Here is a 19513-nt window from a genome sequence, read left to right as displayed (position 1 = left end):
ATTTTTACTTATTTGTGCCCCTATTGTTTATGTGTAGATTTTACTGTTTAGCTTTCAGAAGCAATACACATACAACACACACTCCTTTTTGTTTGTTTGTTCGTTTGTTTTTGTTTGTTTGAATTCTTGGTTAGAGAGAACTTGACTTCTTCCAATAAGTAGAGAACAGCAGATTCAGTTCCAGTCCAGGGCGCGGGCACGGCGATTCCAAGACAGTGTTTGCAGAAGGAGAGCCTGTGAGTGCTGCTCTCCGTGGCTCTAAGTACGAGAAGCCTGGGTGAATCTCCCTGCACTATCTGCACAAGCTGCCCTTCCAGAGGGAACATTTTGTATTCCCGGACTTGGAGGTCAACCTACTCCTAGACAAGGTACGCATGCGTACTACGAAGCAGTAGTCTTCGGGCGCGGGACGGGCGCGCGCAAGCAGCTGCCCGGCGGGGTCGGGAGCGCGCTCCGAATGGACGTCACTGAGCCGGGTTGGCTGCTCCGGAAGAGATCGTGAGCACAGCGCCCAGGTCTACACCATGGCTCACAAGCCGAAAAGGACTTTCCGGCAGCGCCGAGCCGACTCTAGTGACAGCGATGGCGCCGAGGAGCCATCTGCTGGACCTAGGGTGCTGGAGGAGCAGGCAGCCCCCGGCCCTGAGGACGAAGGACCTACTTCTGCAGGGGGTCGCGCAGAGGCAGCGGGACGGCCCCTTCGGGGCCGGGGCTCTCGGGGCCGGGGCCGGGGCCGGGTCTGGGCGAGTTCCCGGCGGGCTGCCCAAGCGGCTCCCCACGCGGACGGCGGCTTGAGCGCTCCAGGTGACTTGGAACAGCAAGGTGGGCGCCCAGGTGACGCGGTAGGGGCAGAGCGGGAAGAGGCCCGCGGGATACTCTCAAGATTTCTGCACCCCTCTGCTGACCACCAGCAATGGTCAATAGTGGAGATAGTAAGCAAGACAAGTGCCTGCGAGCACTTGTCTGCTTCCCAAATCTTCAGGAGGCTGCTTGTGGGAGTAGAAGGAATCTTGTAGGGCTTGGGGGCTCATCTTGACGGATGAACCATCACCAGTTACAGCTTTGGTGCAGTGCTTGATGTTTTTTTCTAACACCCTTAGGTAGACGAGAGTTATATGTGCCTTTTGGAAACGTACTCAATTATTTTTCTAGAAAATACTCAACCAGAATATTAGATTAGAAGAATGCAGGTGGCAGGCTCGAGACATTTTCTTTAACCTGTTTTCTTTTTCTCCAGTTATTTGGGGAGATTGAGATAAAAGTAGCTATATGTCACTAAGTAGCATTGACAACACTATCAATAAAGGTGCAATAAAGTCATTAAATAGTAGTAGTAGTAGTAGTAGTAGTTTCAAAATACCTTTACCTTGTGAAATACTGGATTCAAGCAGCATAAATTTGTTTGCATAGAATGTATTCTAGTGTGAATTGGGACTTGATAAGAATACAGTTTTTGGTTAGTCTTAAGGTAAAAAAAATTTTCTCCACTATTTTTAGTCCAAGTATTTTGGTGATTTCTTACTGTCTTTTCTAAATTTCTGTAACTTTTTATTTTTATACTCCATGTAGTCATCTTGTCACTGGAAAGGGAGGGGGGCCAATGCAGGTCTGCCCCTGCCTGCCCAGTCTGGAATGTGTGGGTTCTCGACTTCTTGTAGGAAAGGTTTCATGGCAGGAGTCCAGGTGGTTCTGAGAGCACCTTTATTAAAGCTGGGGACAGGGAAGCAAAGGAAAGACTTCAGATAGAAGAGGCAAGGCCACAGCAACAGTAGTGAGTATGGACCTTACATAAGGAAGTCACAGTGACAGAAGTGAGCCACGCTGGGCTGCGTGCACTCAGGGAACAAGTTACAGAGGCAAAAGGAGAGGCCTTAGACACAGGTTCAGGGGACTGGCTTGGGACAAGCTGCCTCTGCCCACTTCTCCCCTGGTTGCGAGTCTCATGGGGACCCTTAGAGCTTGGGATAAAGAGAACAAAAGTATACTTTGAAGAAAGAGGTAGGGAGAGGTGTGCAAGCATGCTGGAGAAAGCACCATTGGGTCCATTGTCTTAAGAATTTTTATCTGTTTTCTCAAGGTAGGAGCTTTAGGGCAGGTTTCAGGGGAGAGTCTTAATAGAATATTCAAAAGCTTTCCAGGTGTGTCTTTTGATAGGCTGATGGATCAAAATGAGCTGATAGGGGAGTTTGGGATCACTGTCTAGTCAGTTTCACTGCTTTACTTGGATTTGTCTGGCTAATTTATTCCCCCTACTTCATTTGGTCTGGGGTTTGGCTGGCACTACTGGCACTAACTGGGTCTCTGTTATCTGTCTCCCTGACCAGAATGATTTTAGTTACTCACTCTATGGTTGTGGAGGACAGGTATAAACCATCTGCTCCTAAGTGTCCTTGGTCAAAGAAGATAAGATCTCACCATTTATTAGCAGACTGTTAATGCTTGGTCTTGTTTAACTATTTGTCTCCGTTTTTCTCCACTTTCCAAGGAATTTTCCTAGCTTCTTACTATCCTGGTTAAACTTGAGTAGGGAGAAGTGAGACCAAGAGTTGCCTTTTCTCTGGCCTTCTTTAAATTTTAAAAAAAAAAAGTGGTCCTTAAACATTTTGGTCTTACTCATCCCTTTATACTCTTAAAAATAATTGAGGGTCCCAACAATCTTTGGTGGATTATTTCAGTTAATATTTACCATATTAAAAATTAGGGTAAATTTTAATTCATTTTATAAATTAATCCATTACAACATAAGGATAAGTAACATTTTTGTGAAAAATAACTATTTTCCAAAAAATACTAAGAGTGGCATTATTTTCAGTTTGCAGATCTTTTTAGTGTGTGACTTAACAGAAAGCAGCTCAATTCTCAAAGCTGCTTCTGCATTCAGTCTGTCGTGATACATAATTTCATTTGCAGTATGTAAAGAAAATCACAAATAGGTGATTGACAGGAGTACTTAATAGCCTTTTTAAAATCATTGAGAGTGTTTTGATTTACTGTTACAACAGCTCAGGTAAAATTTTTTGTAAAGGTTAGTTTGCAACATAAAAAGTAAAACTATCAATTTTTTTGTACCTCATTACATTAAAATACACTGGTGTATTTTGCTTTTTGAATGGATCTCTTTACCCATGCATGATTGGTAACATGTTTGACTATTTGGAAAGTATTGGTTCACCGAGTTTGCAGATCTTGCAAATATTGGTATTTTTTATGACCCCATATAAAAAAAAATCCATTAATGTTACTTCTGATATAATCAGTCAGTTTTCTAAAATTCTAGTTTTCACATGAAATCTCTTAATTTCTGAAGTGATAGGCACAACTTTGCTCACTTTTGTGAAAATGTTTGATATATTCAGCTGTCCGTGTCTGTGTAACTAGAGTTTGTCAGTTGTTGGAGTAAACGGGCGTTCCTTCTGGAAGCCAGTGGCTGCTGCAACGCACAGCTCATCACCCAGATGCTTTTCCTTGAGGCAGCCATTGCATTATTGCAGTACATCCGAGAACTGCTTTGTGTATGTTCCCATTTTGTTCCCCAGATTACTAAAAAGATTTTTAAGGGTCAAGATTTAATGAAATTAATCATTTTTATTGCTTTATTAAGGACTACAAGTGAAACTTTTTGTTTTCCCCTGCCAGTGCATGGCAGTGTAGTACACAACGGCTGCTCCTTTAGATTGGTGTCGCTGTCTGGAATTGTACTAAGAGGCCAGCAGTTTTAATCACCACCGCTTTTGCTTCATTATATGAATATCATCAGAGCAAAAAGGACTAGTAAAATGTTAATATTGTGATGAAAGTAATTCTGACTTGACAGACCCTCTGAGAGGGTCCCAAGGACCCCTGTCTATTGATGTACTATCCTATGAGAACCACTGCTCTGCTGTTCGTCAGCCTTGAACATGAAGAGGAGTTGTCATAAGTAGCAATGACTAGAAAGATATAAGCTGCAACTATATTCCTTTGTCTTTTAGGTTTGATCTTACTGCAAACTTTTTTCTTAATTATATCTAGGTCTAATTAAGGAAAGTTTTTAAAACAAAGAGTACTATTTATGTAATCTTAAATGGTAAGATTATTAATAAAAATGACAAAACAATTGTGAATTAACATATCCTTTCTTGGCAATTATCAGGAATTCCTTTATATTTTGCTCATTTAATTCTCACAACACCTTTTTGGGTGTTAATCTCTTAATGCTATCTTTGTTTAATAGGTTAATTGACAGACTAAGTGTCCTTCCCAAAATCACATAATGAAAATAGATCCATAATTGATTTGAGACTACAGGGCTCATTACAGTAATTCTTGCCACCAGCCATTGAAATATGATATAATATAAAAAGAGCCTACATTCCAGAGTTAGGTGAACTTTCTGTTGCGAGCCCTGCTTACCCAGTTGTTAACATTGTAGCATCAGACCATGTTATTTAGCCTCTTGAATCCTGATGAAAACACAAGTTCTCCTCAGTGATAGCATTTATTGATACTTTATAGAAATGTGAATAATCCTGATAAAGCAGATTCCGACATACCTAACACATACTAAATATGCATTAAATATTTTTTCTTTTTCTGCGTATTCAAAGAAGTATTTTACTAGGTAAACTGATAGTACAAATAGGGTGAATCTTGGTACATTTTTTAGACCATCCATTGGTTTTAGAAATAATGGAAGTTGGAGAAAGGTCTGTGTATCTACTTTACATATGTGGAGTAAAATTAGAACACCGTAGTATATATATGCCGTGTGTTGCTCAGAACTGTAATTATTGATTCCAATATCTTGATTCTCTCTTGTTATATTCAAAAATATTCTGTTAGAATCCAGAACAGTTGATCTTTCAACAACAGATGAAGAGGATGGACCACAGCCTACCTCAGGAAGTAAGGATGACCAGAGTTCGTCTTCCAACAGCTCTAGCACTCTGGAAGAAGAATTTTCATCAATAGGTTGGTAATTTTGTAAGCTTTTTAAGAATTTTATTTCTAATATCACTGTTTTTCTACACCAGTGATCTTAATAACATAAACTCTAGTAAAGTGTGGGGCAAGTAGTTAGTATTAATGATGGTCCAAATTTCTATACTGACTGTTCATTTCCATTACCTAACATACCTAGGGTCAGACAGTTTATAAGGGGCCCAACTAAGATTCAAACTCAGTCACTTTGCCCCAAAGCCTATGTTCTTAACCACTGTGCTTTATTGGGTAATTCACGCCCATAACTCAAGGACAGTAAGAATTTGTCAGTGAGAAAGTGTGAGGTACAGGATGTAGCTTTTATAAAACTCTAGGAAAGATAACATAGTATGTGTAGGGAACTAAAAATAGTTGTTGGACTGAAAATATTTAGTTGGCATTTAAGAACAGGAACGAAGAGTAAGCAAGCAGAGAGACAAATTGGAGCCAGGCAATATAGGGCTTGAGGAACCACTGAAAATTTTATATAACTAAATGACATGGCCGTTTTTGCGTTTTAGAAAAATCAGTCCAGTTCCGGGGTTGGCAAATTACTGCCTGTGGGCCAAATCTAGCCCACCACCTGCTTTTATAAAAAAAGTTTTTGTAGTCACACTCATTCAATTATATATTTTCTGAGGCTGCTTTTACACAGCAGAGTTGAGACATCAACAGAGACTTGATGGCACACAAAGCCCGAAATGCCTCTTACTGTAGCTCAGGGGTTCATAAGTTGTTCTGTGCTCTTTTTCAGTCTCATGAAACCTAAAACCACTTCTGAGGAAATAAGTAAAATACATAACTTTATAAGGGAAACAAATGAATTTGAAATATAGTTGTTAACATATTTTAAAAGTGCTTTATTAACTTATTAAATAGGAAGAACTAGTAGATCTTGTAATTTTTTTCCTCATACAGGTTTACAAGGGACAGGTACTTAGTGATGAAGCCTAGTAGACAAGTGAAGCCCTGGCTAGACTCTAGCTACAGTGCTATCCTGTGGAACTTTCTGTGATGGTGTAAAAATTCTGTATCTTCACTATCCAGTGCATTAGCTGCTAACCACATGTGGCCATAGAGGTCTTGAAATGTGGCTAGACCAACTAAGGAACTGGATTTTAATTTGATTAAATTTAAATAGTCACATAGGGCAAGTGGTTACTATATTGAACAGTGCTGCTGTAGAAGATGGTGGATTAGACAGAGTAAGACAGTAATTGTAGAGTGTTGCAGCACTGAGCACCCAAGGAAAGAAGGCAGTGTTTAGAAAGTGTGGGATAGGTTTTAATTACAATGACTGAGGTGTTGCTGGCATGGAATGCCCAGGAGCAAGCGACAGTGAATGTCTGGCAGGGTGCAGGACAGCTGAGCACAGTAAAGGATCATCTCTCCACAAATGCCCCTTTGAGAAGCACTGATCGAAAGTTGAAAACTTGTCCTGTGAGGAACACTTTTTTCTTTCTGGAGAAGAAAAGATGTAGAGGGAACATAAGTTTAAGGACTGGTATGTGGAAGGAGCACATTTATTTTTTCAGATGATAGAACTATTAGAATGATCCAGTAATGGAATATTTGTCTTGAGATGTTCAGTGTTACAGAGACTACTTGTTACCAATGGGGTATGGTATTTAAGCTCTACTCCTTAAATAGGATGTAAAATTTATTTCTGAGTTAAAAATCTATAAAAGCATTTTTTTAAGATTTTATTTATTTATTTTTAGAGAGGGAAGGGAGGAAGATAGAGAGAGAGAGGCGTCAATGTGCGGTTGCTGGGGGTTATGGCCTGCAACCCAGGCATGTACCCTGGCTGGGAATTGAACCTGGGACATTTTGGTTCCCAGCCCGCGCTCAATCCACTGAGCTACGCCAGCCAGGGCTATAAAAACATTTTTTATTAATATAAAGCAGTATGCTTACTTTAGTAATTAGTCACATGTTTGCCCAACATCTGCTGTGTGGGAACCCTTGAGCTACATGTTGGCTATGGACAGGACAGGATAGAGAACTCTTTCTCTTGAGTTTTTGAGGGGGGCTCCACCCACAGGGCACCCCCAGCCACCACGGATGAGAATAAGTCTACCAAGACATGATCTGCTTGGGGAGGAAAGGTGGCGGATATCTCAAAGGAGAAGGGCCAAGAGCCTTTTCCTCAATGGCCTTTTATTGGGTTCGTTTGCACAAGAATTCAGGTAAAGCTCATTAATCATTGTCAGGCAGTAAGGATCAAACAATAGATAACAAAGAACTCTGAGGTTCTTTGAGTCATGGTCAGATAGCTAAAGAGCTGTAAAACTTTGAAGAACAAACTTACTTCTTACTTGGACCCTTCTCATTTAATTGAGAGCATTCTAAACAAAGCAGGTTTCACAGGATTTTACATATTCTTTCTTAGGCCTGATCACCCAGGGAACCCGCCCTTTCCAGCACAGGGCTGCACCGCCCTCCTACATTGTTTCAGGCTTAAGGTATTGTTTTAGGCTTAAGAAAGGCAGGGGAAGTAAGGCAGCCACGAGATTAGGAGACTTCTCGAAGACAGAATGAGGACTCAGGCTTTGTCAAAACTTAGGGGCAAGGGTCCATCATCCCATTTTGCTGTAGCCCCCAAAGTCATTCCCTGGGGGCCTCCCACGTGATTGTGCCTGTCTTAGGTCACTCCCCCCTTTGGGGAATCTTACCCGTCATTGGCTAACCAACCAAGCATTGGGGGCCAGTTATGGATGAAGTAAAAGGAGTAGAAGCAGCGCCCCTGCCTGGGAGATAAGCTCTTGTCTCCTTAGTGACTTACGGTCCAAGGTCACTCCCTCAACCTTAGCCTTAGCGGGGGTAACAGCTTCTGAAACCAGGCAGGGCGGTTCCCAACAAGTTTTTACTTCATTGTTGCTTAAGAGGATTTGCTTTATGTAGCACTGATTTAATGTATCTCACCAGTAAGTCCTTTCATTGTGGTTTATTAACTAAATATTACCGAGTCATTTGCAGGTGACTCACTTCCAACTCAAGTATTTCTGTTTCTGTTTTCATACACTTAGGTATTAAACCTAAGTGTATCATCTTAATCTGGTTACACATTAAAATCCCCTATGGGCTCAGATCAACTGAATCTGGATCTCTGGACTGGGAGCCTGGATACCAGCAGATTATCAAGCTCCCCAGGTGATTAATGTGTAGCCACCATCAAGAAGTGCCAGTGTAACCTGTTGTGATGGTTTTGAATTTTAATTCTGCTTTAGGTTATATCAGCTGTTTCTCAGCTTTAAAGATGTCATGTTGTTTGTAGTCACATCACAATAAAATCATTAAAATAAGACAAAATGTAGAACCCTCTGGCATTCCATTACAGTCAACATTTTTTTTCCGAGTAGTTTTCAGCAGTTAAGAATCCGGTGCACTATGCAATTCTCCCCACGTATTTTAACATTACCCACAAGGAAAGCATGCAGCTGCAACCATTAAATACTTCAGGAGGATGAAGAGACACCTGACCTATATCATGGTCCTGAATAAGTACTAATCTATAAAAAATAAATGACTTGATTTGATATTCCTTGTTTTGTTTGTTTTGTTTTTAATCCTCGCCTGAGGGTATGTTCATTGATTCTAGAGCCAGAGGAAGGGGTACAGAGAGACACATCCATGTGAGAGAAAAACATTGATCAGTTGCCTCCCTTTTGTGCCCAGACCAGGGAGGGATTGAACCCACATCCTTTTGGTGCAAGGGATGACACTGCAACCAACTGAGCCACCCAGCCAGGAAGATATTCCTTGTTTTTGATGAACATATATTGGTTTCTAGCGATTGCCGCCTATTGTTTCATAATTAATTCAAGTACTTTTTGATTTCCTTAGTACTAATTATAATATATATTGGTCTGTGATTTCTGAAATCTCTTTTTTTCTGTTTCAAAAATTGGAACATTTCTAGCCCTGGCCAGGTAGCTCAGTTGGTTAGAGCATTGTCCTGCTATACCAAAGTTGCAGGTTCAGTCCTGAGTGGGATATGTACAAAAATCAACCGATGATTGCGTAAATAAGTGGAACAACAAATCATTGTCTCTCTCTTGCTCTCCCTATCTCCCTTCCTCTCTCTAAAATGAATAAGTAAAATCTTTTTAAAACATTGAAACATTTCTGCCTCTCCAGCAATATGATATTTTTTCTATTTATTTTTGAAGGAATTCGGACCATGGGGGGAAGATACCCTAATTAATATTTTTAAATGCTTGAAATAGTGAGAATTTCTCTTGCCATTTTGTTTAACCTTAGTGTTTTACTTAAGAAACCATTTCTTCCCACAGCATAAAGATTCATTTCAGTTTAGATAGATCATGCACAAAGAAACTTGTTTTGAATTGGATGAGTCCATATTAATAAGTTTTATACTCTATAAAATAAAGAAAAAATAAAACAAAGCTCTGTTAAAAGCTGTTATCTTTTAATTCTCTCATTCATCTGATACTTCATTCAATTCATTTAAAGATAAATTTTAATAAATAAAATTTTTCTCAAATAATTTTCTTCTATTACTGATGAAGATATCAAGCCATTTGCATTCATAATAGTAAATAAAAAATTACAAAACTGGTATGATTTTTTAATGTAAATATGAAGAATATTTATTTCTGTTGGTGCTTGGTTTTCAATATCCTCCTTTCCATTTCTTTCAGTGAATATCCCTGATGCAACTTTCATTCAGGCAGCCCGCAGAAAACGTGAATTGGCCAGGGCCCGAAAGGACTATATTTCTTTGGATGTCAAACACCCTTCCACCATCTCTGATATGAAGGGAAACAGTGAGGAAGATCCCGAGAGTGAGCCTGACGACCATGAAAAGAGAATACCGTTTACTCCAAAGCCCCAAACACTCAAACAAAGAATGGCTGAAGAAACAAGTACATATTTAATTTACTTACAATATATGAGCTTTAAGGCTTGTTTGCTAGAATATAATATTATAGTAAAACTTCCATAAAAACATCATGTAGTGTCTCATATTCTAAAGGGTATTAAAGTTGATTTTTATTTAATACCGATGTGGTCAAGGACGTTATGCCTCTAAAAGACATGTCTGTATCAAAGTGTTATCAAAGGGTATGTGTAATGTTTTTACTGTTATCCAGTTTCCACTCCATGTTTTTGGCTGGGTAAAAAAAATTTCACGCTGTCTTATTTTTAATATTGAAAACTTACTGTCACCTTTATAAAGATTTTTTTTTTAACATGGAAGCATCTACAGGGATTTTAGGTGTCAGGTATTGAAATCTTCCCTGCTATAATAAAAGATTTCCTCAACCCATAATCTTTAGCTCTCAAAAAACTGTTTTCACAATTCTCATTTTTAAACTATTTTTAGTAGTATTTTTGTCACTTCAAATAGTATTATTGCAGAATGAGATTTGGTTCCTTATAACCCCAAAATTATTTTTAAATATTTAGATTCTCAAGTAGAATTCAGAAACTCTGATAAGGGAAGCCAAATATTTCTTTTTTTCCAATCTTTTCAATGAGTCTATAGTGTTTTGAGTGGGACAGTTTAGTGACAAATGCAGTTTCTGGAGTTGGATTGATGGGTTTGATTCCCAGCTGCAGTACATCCTCAAGCAAGTTATTTAACTTTTAAAGTCTGAGTTTCCTCATTTATAAAATGAGGGTGATTATAGGGACCTATTCCCAGAATTATTGTGAAGAATAAGTTAACACCAGCAAAAAACTGCTAAGCCAGCACATTGTAAGTCTCTCAAAAATGTTAGCTACTGTATTAAAAAGGGAAAGGTATTGAATATTTCTACATAACTGCTTTTTGTTGTTTTTTTTTCTAGCAACCAGAAGTGAAGGAACAAGTGAAGAAAGTCAGGAAGATGAAAATCAGGATATTTGGGAACAGCAGCAAATGAGGAAGGCAGTTAAAATGACAGAGGTAACAATTCCCTTACATCATGTGGATTAGTTTGCTGTGACAGCTCTAACAAATTGCCACAACCGGGATGGCTTAAAGCAAGAGACGTTGATTCTCTGACCAATGAGGGAATTTGTGGTCTCTGCTCTGGCAAGATGGTTGTGTTTTGAGAGGTCCAGAAAAAAAGGAAATTACTCTGATATTCCAAAGACAGGTTATCTTAGATGCAAAAAGATGAAATGCTCAATTTAGGTGAAGATTTACCTTTGTTAGGGAAAAACACCACCGTAGGACATGCTACCCGCCATGAACTGCTCTTAGTTAGGAAGTTTTAACTTCAGACCGCCCTGTGTGGTTACTTTGGCCTCTGTGTTTGTGAGGCCGCCGTGCAGGCTTCCCGTGAGCATGTCAGGTTTACTGTGTGGCTCCCTTTTTTGTCCACAGGAACAAAACCAGCTTTAAAATACACTCAGAACCAAACGTTGGGAAAAATAAGATTTTGTAATTTGCCTCTTGCACATTAAAGTTCTAAATTTTAAAACTAAGAGTTTTGAAAATATTTTATTGTAATTAGGAAAAATGTCAATGTCATGGAATTTGGAGCTGATGAAATCTTCAAGTATATAATCTACTTTTATGCTATTAATAATTGTGAGATTAATGAATGTTGAAAGCAACACTAATTTTTATATTATTTTTAGGGAAGAGACATAGATCTTTCTTCCTACAGTAGTGATTTTCAAACAGTGAAGAAGTTTGATACTTCCATTTCATTCCCACCAGTAAATTTAGAAGTTATAAAGAAGCAATTAAATACTAGGTAAGTAATATTCATATTAAAATTTACATTTATCCTAGATATTTAACAGTGAAAAAATTAGCACTAACTATATAATCTTTAAAACTATTAATATATTAAACAGATTTTAGAAAAAGCATCACTAACAAAACTGATTTTCTTTCTTATATATCTTTGTGGTCTTTAAAATAGGTGTATATTACATGGTTAAAATCCATAAATATAAAATTCTGCAATTTTTGAACTTAATGTTTTTATAAGCATTTATCTGCAATGTTAAATAGTTGTTAATTTTTTAAAATAATATGTTGGGAGTGATGACAGCAAAATGCCAGAGTATAAAACCCTAGACCTCATTCCGTCACAGAGATACCAACTTAAAAACAATATATGTTTAAAAGCCTTTAGGAGAACTCCAGAAACCCATTAGAAAGTCACAGTATCCCAGGCAATCTCAAAGTCAAGAATAGCCACACTGTAATGGGTAGGAAAAACCATTCCTTCGACTGCATTAGCCTCTCCCATAAGCCAGCACTGCTTGTAATAGAGAGAAAAATGTAACTACAGGCCTTAACTGTGATAACATAAAAGTGGAAGTAACCAAAATATTCATCAACAATTGAATGGATAAAGAAAATGTGGTATTTATACACAATGGAGTATTATCTCCCTAAAAAAGGAAGGGAAATCCAATAGGGATGAGCCTTGAGGACTAAGTGAAATAAGCCAGTCATGGCGAGATCAATGCCACATTATTCTACTTATATGAGGTATCTAAAGCAGTCAGACTCTAGAAACAGGGAATGGAATGGTAGTTGCAAGGGATTCGGGGATGAGGAAACGAGAAGAGTTAGAATTACAGCTATTACATCTAGTATTGCATACAATTCAGAATTTCATGCTAAGGGAAAGGTAGGAAAGGACTGAAACTACCCTATGATTAGCCTGAGCACCTGGAACCTCTCAGTGTCCTTCCCTGCTTTTCCCTTTGAGCCACTTTCTTTGTGTTGTTCTCCTTTGTGAAGTTTCTTAAGCCCAGGTTTATGTGGTTGTCGGTTTCCTTGGTGCTCTCTGTAAGGTAGCTTTGAAAAAACTTTCATCAGAGTGCTACTTACTACAGTAGAAAAGAGAGTTTGAAAAACAAATCCATGTTTATCTTTTATTTATATAGATTAACGTTGCTACAAGATACGCACCGCTCACACCTGAGGGAGTATGAGAAATACATAGAAGATGTCAAGAGCTCAAAGAGTGCCATCCAGAACCTAGAGAATTCATCAGAGCAAGCTCTAAATATTAAATTCTATAAAGGCATGAAAATTTATGTGGAAAATTTAATTGACTGCCTTAATGAAAAGGTACATGGCTGTAAAGATTTGTATTATTTATTTTTTATAGAGAAATTTCTTTTCCATGTGATGTATGAAAAGCCTAACTCCTGTAATTGAATATTTCCCTCTAGTGTTTTTCCTACCCATTTTTATATACTGAAATATTAAGTATTCCCTTACTGGTTGATATTACAGGGTATTATAAAGTCTTCTGCTTGAGAGAAATTCCTAGAAAATGAATTATTAAGTCAAAGGGCCTAGGTATTTTTAAGGCTTATGAAACATTAAACTATCCTCCAGAAAGATTGTATATTTTATTTTTAGTTTTACTATACTTAAAAAAAGCTTATTATTTTTACATATTTATTTCAATCTCAGGCAAACCCTTTGTTTTGTTAATACATGTCATTTTTCTTTTGAGTTGTTTTTCTTCTTTACCCACTTATCTTTTTGGTTCATAACAGCAATTTTTTTCCTTTTTTCTTGTTTTTCTGCCTCTACATTATGAAGTTTTTTATTGTTTTAGTTTTTAATGCTTTATCCTACTTGGCATAGATAAACTTTCCAATTTATTTTGTCTTCTGGTTTTGTTTGTGATGGCTTTTTGACATTCACAAGTTTTGAAATTTTTGTGTTAATCAGATTTTTGAATTATTTTTTCCCTTTATGGCTTCTGGGGGGTTTTACACATTCTAAGTCCATTCATTACGGTCCTGAGTTCCTTTTTTTTAACCATTTTAGAAATATACTCTATTTTCTGCATTACTTTTTAATTTACTATTGTTTTAAGTTGACTACCTTTTTTTTTTTAAAGATTTTATTTATTTATTTTTAGGGAGGGAAGGGGGGGAGAGAGAGAGAGAGACAGAGAGAGAAGAGAAACATCAATGTGCAGTTGCTGGGGGTTATGGCCTGCAACCCAGGAATGTACCCTAGCTGGGAATCGAACCTGGGACACTTTGGTTCCCAGCCCATGCTCAATCCACTGAGCTACGCCAGCCAGGGCTAAGTTGACTACCTTTTAATGTCACTACTTTAAAGTATTTATTACAATGTAATTTTCATCATTCACCCTTGAAGAAGTACACTGTTAAAAGTTTTGCAGGCCTGCACATTGATGCAGGTATGGAACATCCCCACATTGAAGTGGGGAAAATTACCCCAGAAATACTTGTATAAGAATGCCAGTATCAAAATCATGCATTTCTGCTTCACAACTTTCTTACCTGTCAGGTCTCTTCCATGCTCCACTTTCTGTAATTTTACCAGTTTCCTCAAGCACCACCCCCCACACACACAGTCTGCTCCCTCAGCCTATAAAGAATGGTTGCACCCATCATTTCTTCCTCCTCTTCTGTCTCAAAGAAGAAGCCTTCTTCTTATCCATGTTCCTAACTTCAGCCCATTTGGTTTCATTATTATGATATGTATAGCTGTTCTAGTAAGTTGATTTTCTGCTTATTATTAATATTGAAAGTATTTGCGGCTAAGTCTGTTCCTCACAGCGTTTTTTTAAGTTGAGATATGATAGTATGAAAACGTTTCTTTATATGAAAATAGAGCATTTATACGTGCTGATGTGTAAATATTACATTTTATTAGTTTTTACTGATGACCTACAAAATGTTACTTATATATGTATTTCAGATTATCAACATCCAAGAAATAGAATCATCCATGCATGCACTCCTTTTAAAACAAGCCATGACCTTTATGAAACGCAGGCAAGATGAATTAAAACATGAATCAACGTATTTACAGCAGTTATCACGTTAGTGTTTTTTCATCTTCAATATGATTATTCATTAAGCTAAATTATCAGCTGGAGAATAAAAATATTTTATTCCTGTATTTAAAAAATTGTTTTTTGCATATTTTCCCATCAACCTTTAACCCACTTCCTTCTAAAAACCCCAAAACATTTAGAGCTAGGGCTTTAAAATGTCTTCAGTTAGGCATGAGACTAAAAAATAAAAATTACAACTGTGCATTTAATGACAATTTTTATATGAGTAGACAAATTCATATACTGCATCAAAAATCTAACTTATAAAGTTTCCATAGCCCTCTATAACAGATTTGTTATAGAGGTTAAAGAAATTCTGGTTGATTTCAATGTAGAATCATATGTAAGATCTCATATAAGATTAGGATTCAGCCTTTTAGTTCTCACACTTTTTTTTTTTTTTTCCTCCTGAGATGTCTTCCTCTGGTTAAGGTGTGTGAGGGGATCGGGAAGGTGCTAAGACCATTGTCAAGTAGGTGATGATAGCAAAAGCAAAATGACTTTCAAACGTGGCGTTTAGTCGGTCATAATTTATGGTATATACTAAAATAGGAAATAACATTCATAATGCAAATGTATGCATTTAGCTACAGGGACAAAAAACTGGTGAAACTACTAAAAAAGAATATAAGGGAAAGAAACCTAATAGTAGAATTTTGCTACTGTTATCAAGTGCTGAACTATATTGTCCAGCCAAGGTACATTTTCTTAGGCTTGCACACTAGATGTCTGTTAATATTGTGATAGGGAGTCAACATGGCAATTTCATTGCATGATGAAATACAGAATTTAAGTATATTACATGTATGTTTATATATATACACATATGTATACACACCTGAGATACAACTTTTATTTTCAAAGTGTTATACTTTATTTCTTTTGAAAACTAGGCAAAGCTGAGACATCAACAAATGGAAGCTTAGCTATAGATGAAAAAACTCAACGGATTTTAGAGGAAATCGAATCTCGAAGGTACCTATATAAAGGGAAGACTTAAAGCATCATTGAGCAAGTATTTTTCACTACTTAAGTATAGTTAACCGTATGGTATAATTAACTGTAACCTAACAATTTAATTTGTGAGAATGATGTAAAACCAAAATATAGTTTAACAATCTTAATATAATTTAAACCTTCAACCGCAAGGTTTAAAAACACACTTGCATTTGGTTTAGTCCAAAGGAATAGGTAAAATGGCCTTTATCTGGCTGGGAACTACTGCTAAGGAGAAGCCAGTCCTGACTGTGCTGTTACCCATTCTTCAGAATTGGGTAGCCAGTTGTAATGTCCTAGACGGGATTGTCTTATAAGAATAAAGAGGGAGAACCACAAATTCACATTAATGAAGCTAAAATGTCAAAAATATTAACATAAAATGTGTGCTAATAATAATGTATTTCTGGGAATTTTATATAAATTATGAGTTTTTCTGTTTCAAAGCATTCACTTTCAGCAGGAGCTATTTGTTTTTAATTGATTTTTGGTTTATTGCAAAATACAGGACACAAAGAAGACAAGCAAGGGCGCTTTCTGGGAACTGTGATCATCAGGAAGGGATATCCAGTGATGATGAACTGTCTTCAGCTGACATGACTGACTTCCAAAAAAGCCAAGGTCAGCCACCAAGTTTCTAACGTATCTTTATGTGAAGCATTGAAATGGTGGGAATTGCTTTGCAGTGATTGTCCTTAAATACATAAGTTACAGAAAATAGATGGGAAATTTCAGGAAAAGACACATTTTTTTTTCCTTTAAGGCTTCTCCTACTTCTGAAAAAATTGGATAAAATGGAGAGCATTCTATTACTGCATCTTTTAGTTTGTTTGTTTTTTCCTTCAGCCCTTCTCATCTCTTGTTATAAAGGACATTTTTGGTTTTATTTTTCCACTACATACTTTCTATATTATGACTTGTAACTTAAAATAATGCCACAATGGCTATTATGAGAGGGTAAAATACATATGATTTAAAGAGTTGTGGGCTTTACAGAGTTTGAAGAAGGACTCTGTTCTGTGTGGTCTTGTATAGATTCCTTGACCTCCCTAAACCTGATGTTTGCTTGTTTACTGTCTGTGAATAAGTAGGCTAGTGACACCTACCTTTTAAGGAAGATAGTTATGATGAATGAGACAATATATTTGTAATGTTTTGGCATATAGCGGGGGCTCAGTAAATGTTAGATTTTATTAGTGTTGATATTATTACTAAAGGGGTTTTTAATAAAAATTAATTTATATGTTAATATAAATTAGGAAAGTTTTTAACTCAATTGATTACATGGTTTATATGTCTGTTTATAGGAAGCACACTTAAAATGCATTATAACAAAGACTCATTTTATTCACAGGTGACATTTTACAGGATCATAAGAAGATTTTTGAAGATGTACATGATGATTTTTGTAATATCCAGAATATTTTGTTAAAATTTCAACAATGGCGAGAAAAGTTTCCTGATTCTTACTATGAAGCTTTTATTGGTTTATGCATACCAAAGCTTTTAAATCCGCTGATACGAGTTCAGTTGATTGACTGGAATCCTCTTAAGGTATTTGAGAAAATAAACCTGATCATATCAGTTATTAAATTCTCTTGTTATCAGGTTAGCTGTAAAATACCTGGTACCTGGCCTTTAGAATTGGAGTTGATAATTGGTGCTTTGGTGTAATAGTCTACAGCCATCTTGGTTTGCACTTTATTTTTGAGGCTGAGGGGCACTAAACTCTATTAAAAGAAACACTATTTTTTTTTAAGTTTGTTCTTTGATAAGTAAGTTTAAGATCACTGAAAAGTAAAGGTAATATTAAGCCTTAAGAATTCTCCAGTCTTGGGAAATCGACAAAGGTACCAGGAGTTCTGAAGTTGCAGATGACTTATTAGAAATAGATGGTTAGTAAAGCTACTGCATTAAGGAGGAAGAATGTTAATGGGGATTTTAAAGGTACATAGGATTTAACGGGAGGGGAGAGAGAAAAAAAGGTATTTCATAAAGGTGCACAGGGAAAAATAGAGTTCAGGAGCTAGATACTGCACAGATGTTCAGATCCTAAATTAACAGATTAGAACTTGTTTTTGGTTAATAATGGGAAGAGTGATGTGATGAAAGTAAGGTTTTAGAAATCCTAGCAGAAGACTAACTTAGAGGGAAAATAAAAGGTAAAGATATATACTGGAAGGATTTGCTGTAGCCCAAGTCCTGAGTGATGAATTCCTTACACAGGGTGATAGGGACAATGGAAAGAGAAAAAGAGCTGATTACAGGGGCATAATGAAACAAGAAACCATAAAATACTAAAAACCCCACATCCAAACGTGATCACAAAGTTTGGAGTGTGGGTTATTAGAATAATGCTAGTTCCATTAATAGCAGTAGGGACTTTTCAGATAGGGAAAGGGTTTTGAAAGAAGTTACACTTTATAGATAATGAAATGATAACAGGATTTCCATCTAGGTATGCCTAGTAAGCAAACAACAATGAGATCATGAAATTCTAGGAAGAGAGGAGAGCTGAAGGTCAAGATTTAACAAAGTGAAGGATAGAGCCATGTTCTATCTTTATCTGCCCTAGTCATGCATGCCTGTTGGCTCTGTGTTAGGTTCAAGGCCATATAGTCTGCATAGTAGAGGAACCAAGTTTATCTCTAAGAAAGTGGTAGGTAGCTAGTGGGACAGCAGTCTAGCTGTTAGCCACTCAAGCTGAATGGAGTACTCTGTAATGCCTAGCAGAGATCTGTTCATTTATTCATTCAACAAGTAATAATCAGCCATTTGCTATTTGCCTAGTAAGCTAAATCCCATGCAGAATACACATTTGAGCCTGTGAGAGTTGAGAGAGCCAGAAGTGAATTTTGCGTGAGGTGAATAAATTTTTATAAATAAGAATAAGTGTTATTCTTATAAATATGTATTTTGCTCCTAATGGTGCTAGCAGTGTGGTCAGCTCTGAACATACAGTGGGTACTTTTAGAGTAATTGTCATACAAAAGGACATACGAAAGGCATCCATATTGCATAGATGTCCTGTCTTAGTCATGTCACCCTATGTAGCTTTGGGGTTTGGTGCTGTATATATGGAGTTAAAGTACAAAATTCTTCTCCTTTGATCCTCAGAAAACTCTGGTGGTTACTGGAAAAGCTAGCCATTTAAAAATAAACTAATGTTTAAGAATTTATTTATAACTTTGGTAATTGTATTTATAAGTTTGATTCCATAGGTTTAAAACAGATGTCATGGTTCACATCTATAGAAGAATTTATGGATAAGAGTATGGAAGATTCAAAGAAGGAAGATAGTTCTGATAAGAAAATCTTATCTACCGTCATCAACAAAACAATTATTCCTCGACTTACAGGTGTGTGTTTATAATCTTGATATAATTAAATTCTTCCAGAGCAGAGTGTAAGATCACTACTTTCTGTTACAGTCACAGAAGTTTTTGAATACAAGAAAATGTAATATGCAGTAAAAATTAACAGATGTCATAATTTAAGCTGGTTAAAAAATGCTTGTTTGTGCATTTGATTTGCTATCAAACCATTGATAACCTTTTGCCTTTAGCATTTGTGACATTAGTGTTACTTTTATAACCTCTAGATCATTTATTAGTGGCACACTTCTGTCCTTACTACTGTATTTTTTCTTTTCCTTAACTTGTCCCCTTACATTTCTTCTCCTTATTTCTTCTCTCTTTAAACAAGATACTACTGCCGTTTCCTTACTTCCGCCCCTGGCAATCAGAAGC

At 36.9% G+C, this 19513-nt stretch overlaps 1 protein-coding gene across 4 annotated transcripts in view; it reads left to right on the top strand.

The window, feature by feature from the left end:
* Positions 1-461: 461 nt before the first annotated feature.
* GCFC2 (GC-rich sequence DNA-binding factor 2) overlaps positions 462-19513 on the top strand; it is a 36525-nt gene continuing 17473 nt past the window's right edge. Inside the window, exons 1-11 of one of the 4 annotated variants that reach the window (XM_036028210.1) lie at positions 463-822; positions 4822-4950; positions 9624-9848; positions 10776-10873; positions 11554-11672; positions 12823-13009; positions 14630-14753; positions 15662-15743; positions 16273-16385; positions 17119-17318; positions 18986-19061. In XM_036028210.1, coding sequence (XP_035884103.1) covers positions 525-822; positions 4822-4950; positions 9624-9848; positions 10776-10873; positions 11554-11672; positions 12823-13009; positions 14630-14753; positions 15662-15743; positions 16273-16385; positions 17119-17318; positions 18986-18991 — 1581 coding nt within the window. In that variant the 5' untranslated portion in view covers positions 463-524 and the 3' untranslated portion in view covers positions 18992-19061. Of the gene's footprint in view, positions 823-4821; positions 4951-9623; positions 9849-10775; positions 10874-11553; positions 11673-12822; positions 13010-14629; positions 14754-15661; positions 15780-16272; positions 16386-17118; positions 17319-18972; positions 19124-19513 lie in introns of those variants that run through there. The other 3 variants (XM_036028209.1, XM_036028211.1, XM_036028212.1) reach the window with 3 other exon arrangements.

Source organism: Phyllostomus discolor, chromosome 6 (assembly GCF_004126475.2).
Source record: "Phyllostomus discolor isolate MPI-MPIP mPhyDis1 chromosome 6, mPhyDis1.pri.v3, whole genome shotgun sequence".
Taxonomy (NCBI): Eukaryota; Metazoa; Chordata; class Mammalia; order Chiroptera; family Phyllostomidae; genus Phyllostomus; species Phyllostomus discolor.
Note: the sequence above shows the minus strand (reverse complement) of the source record. Positions and strands in the feature narration are given on the sequence as shown.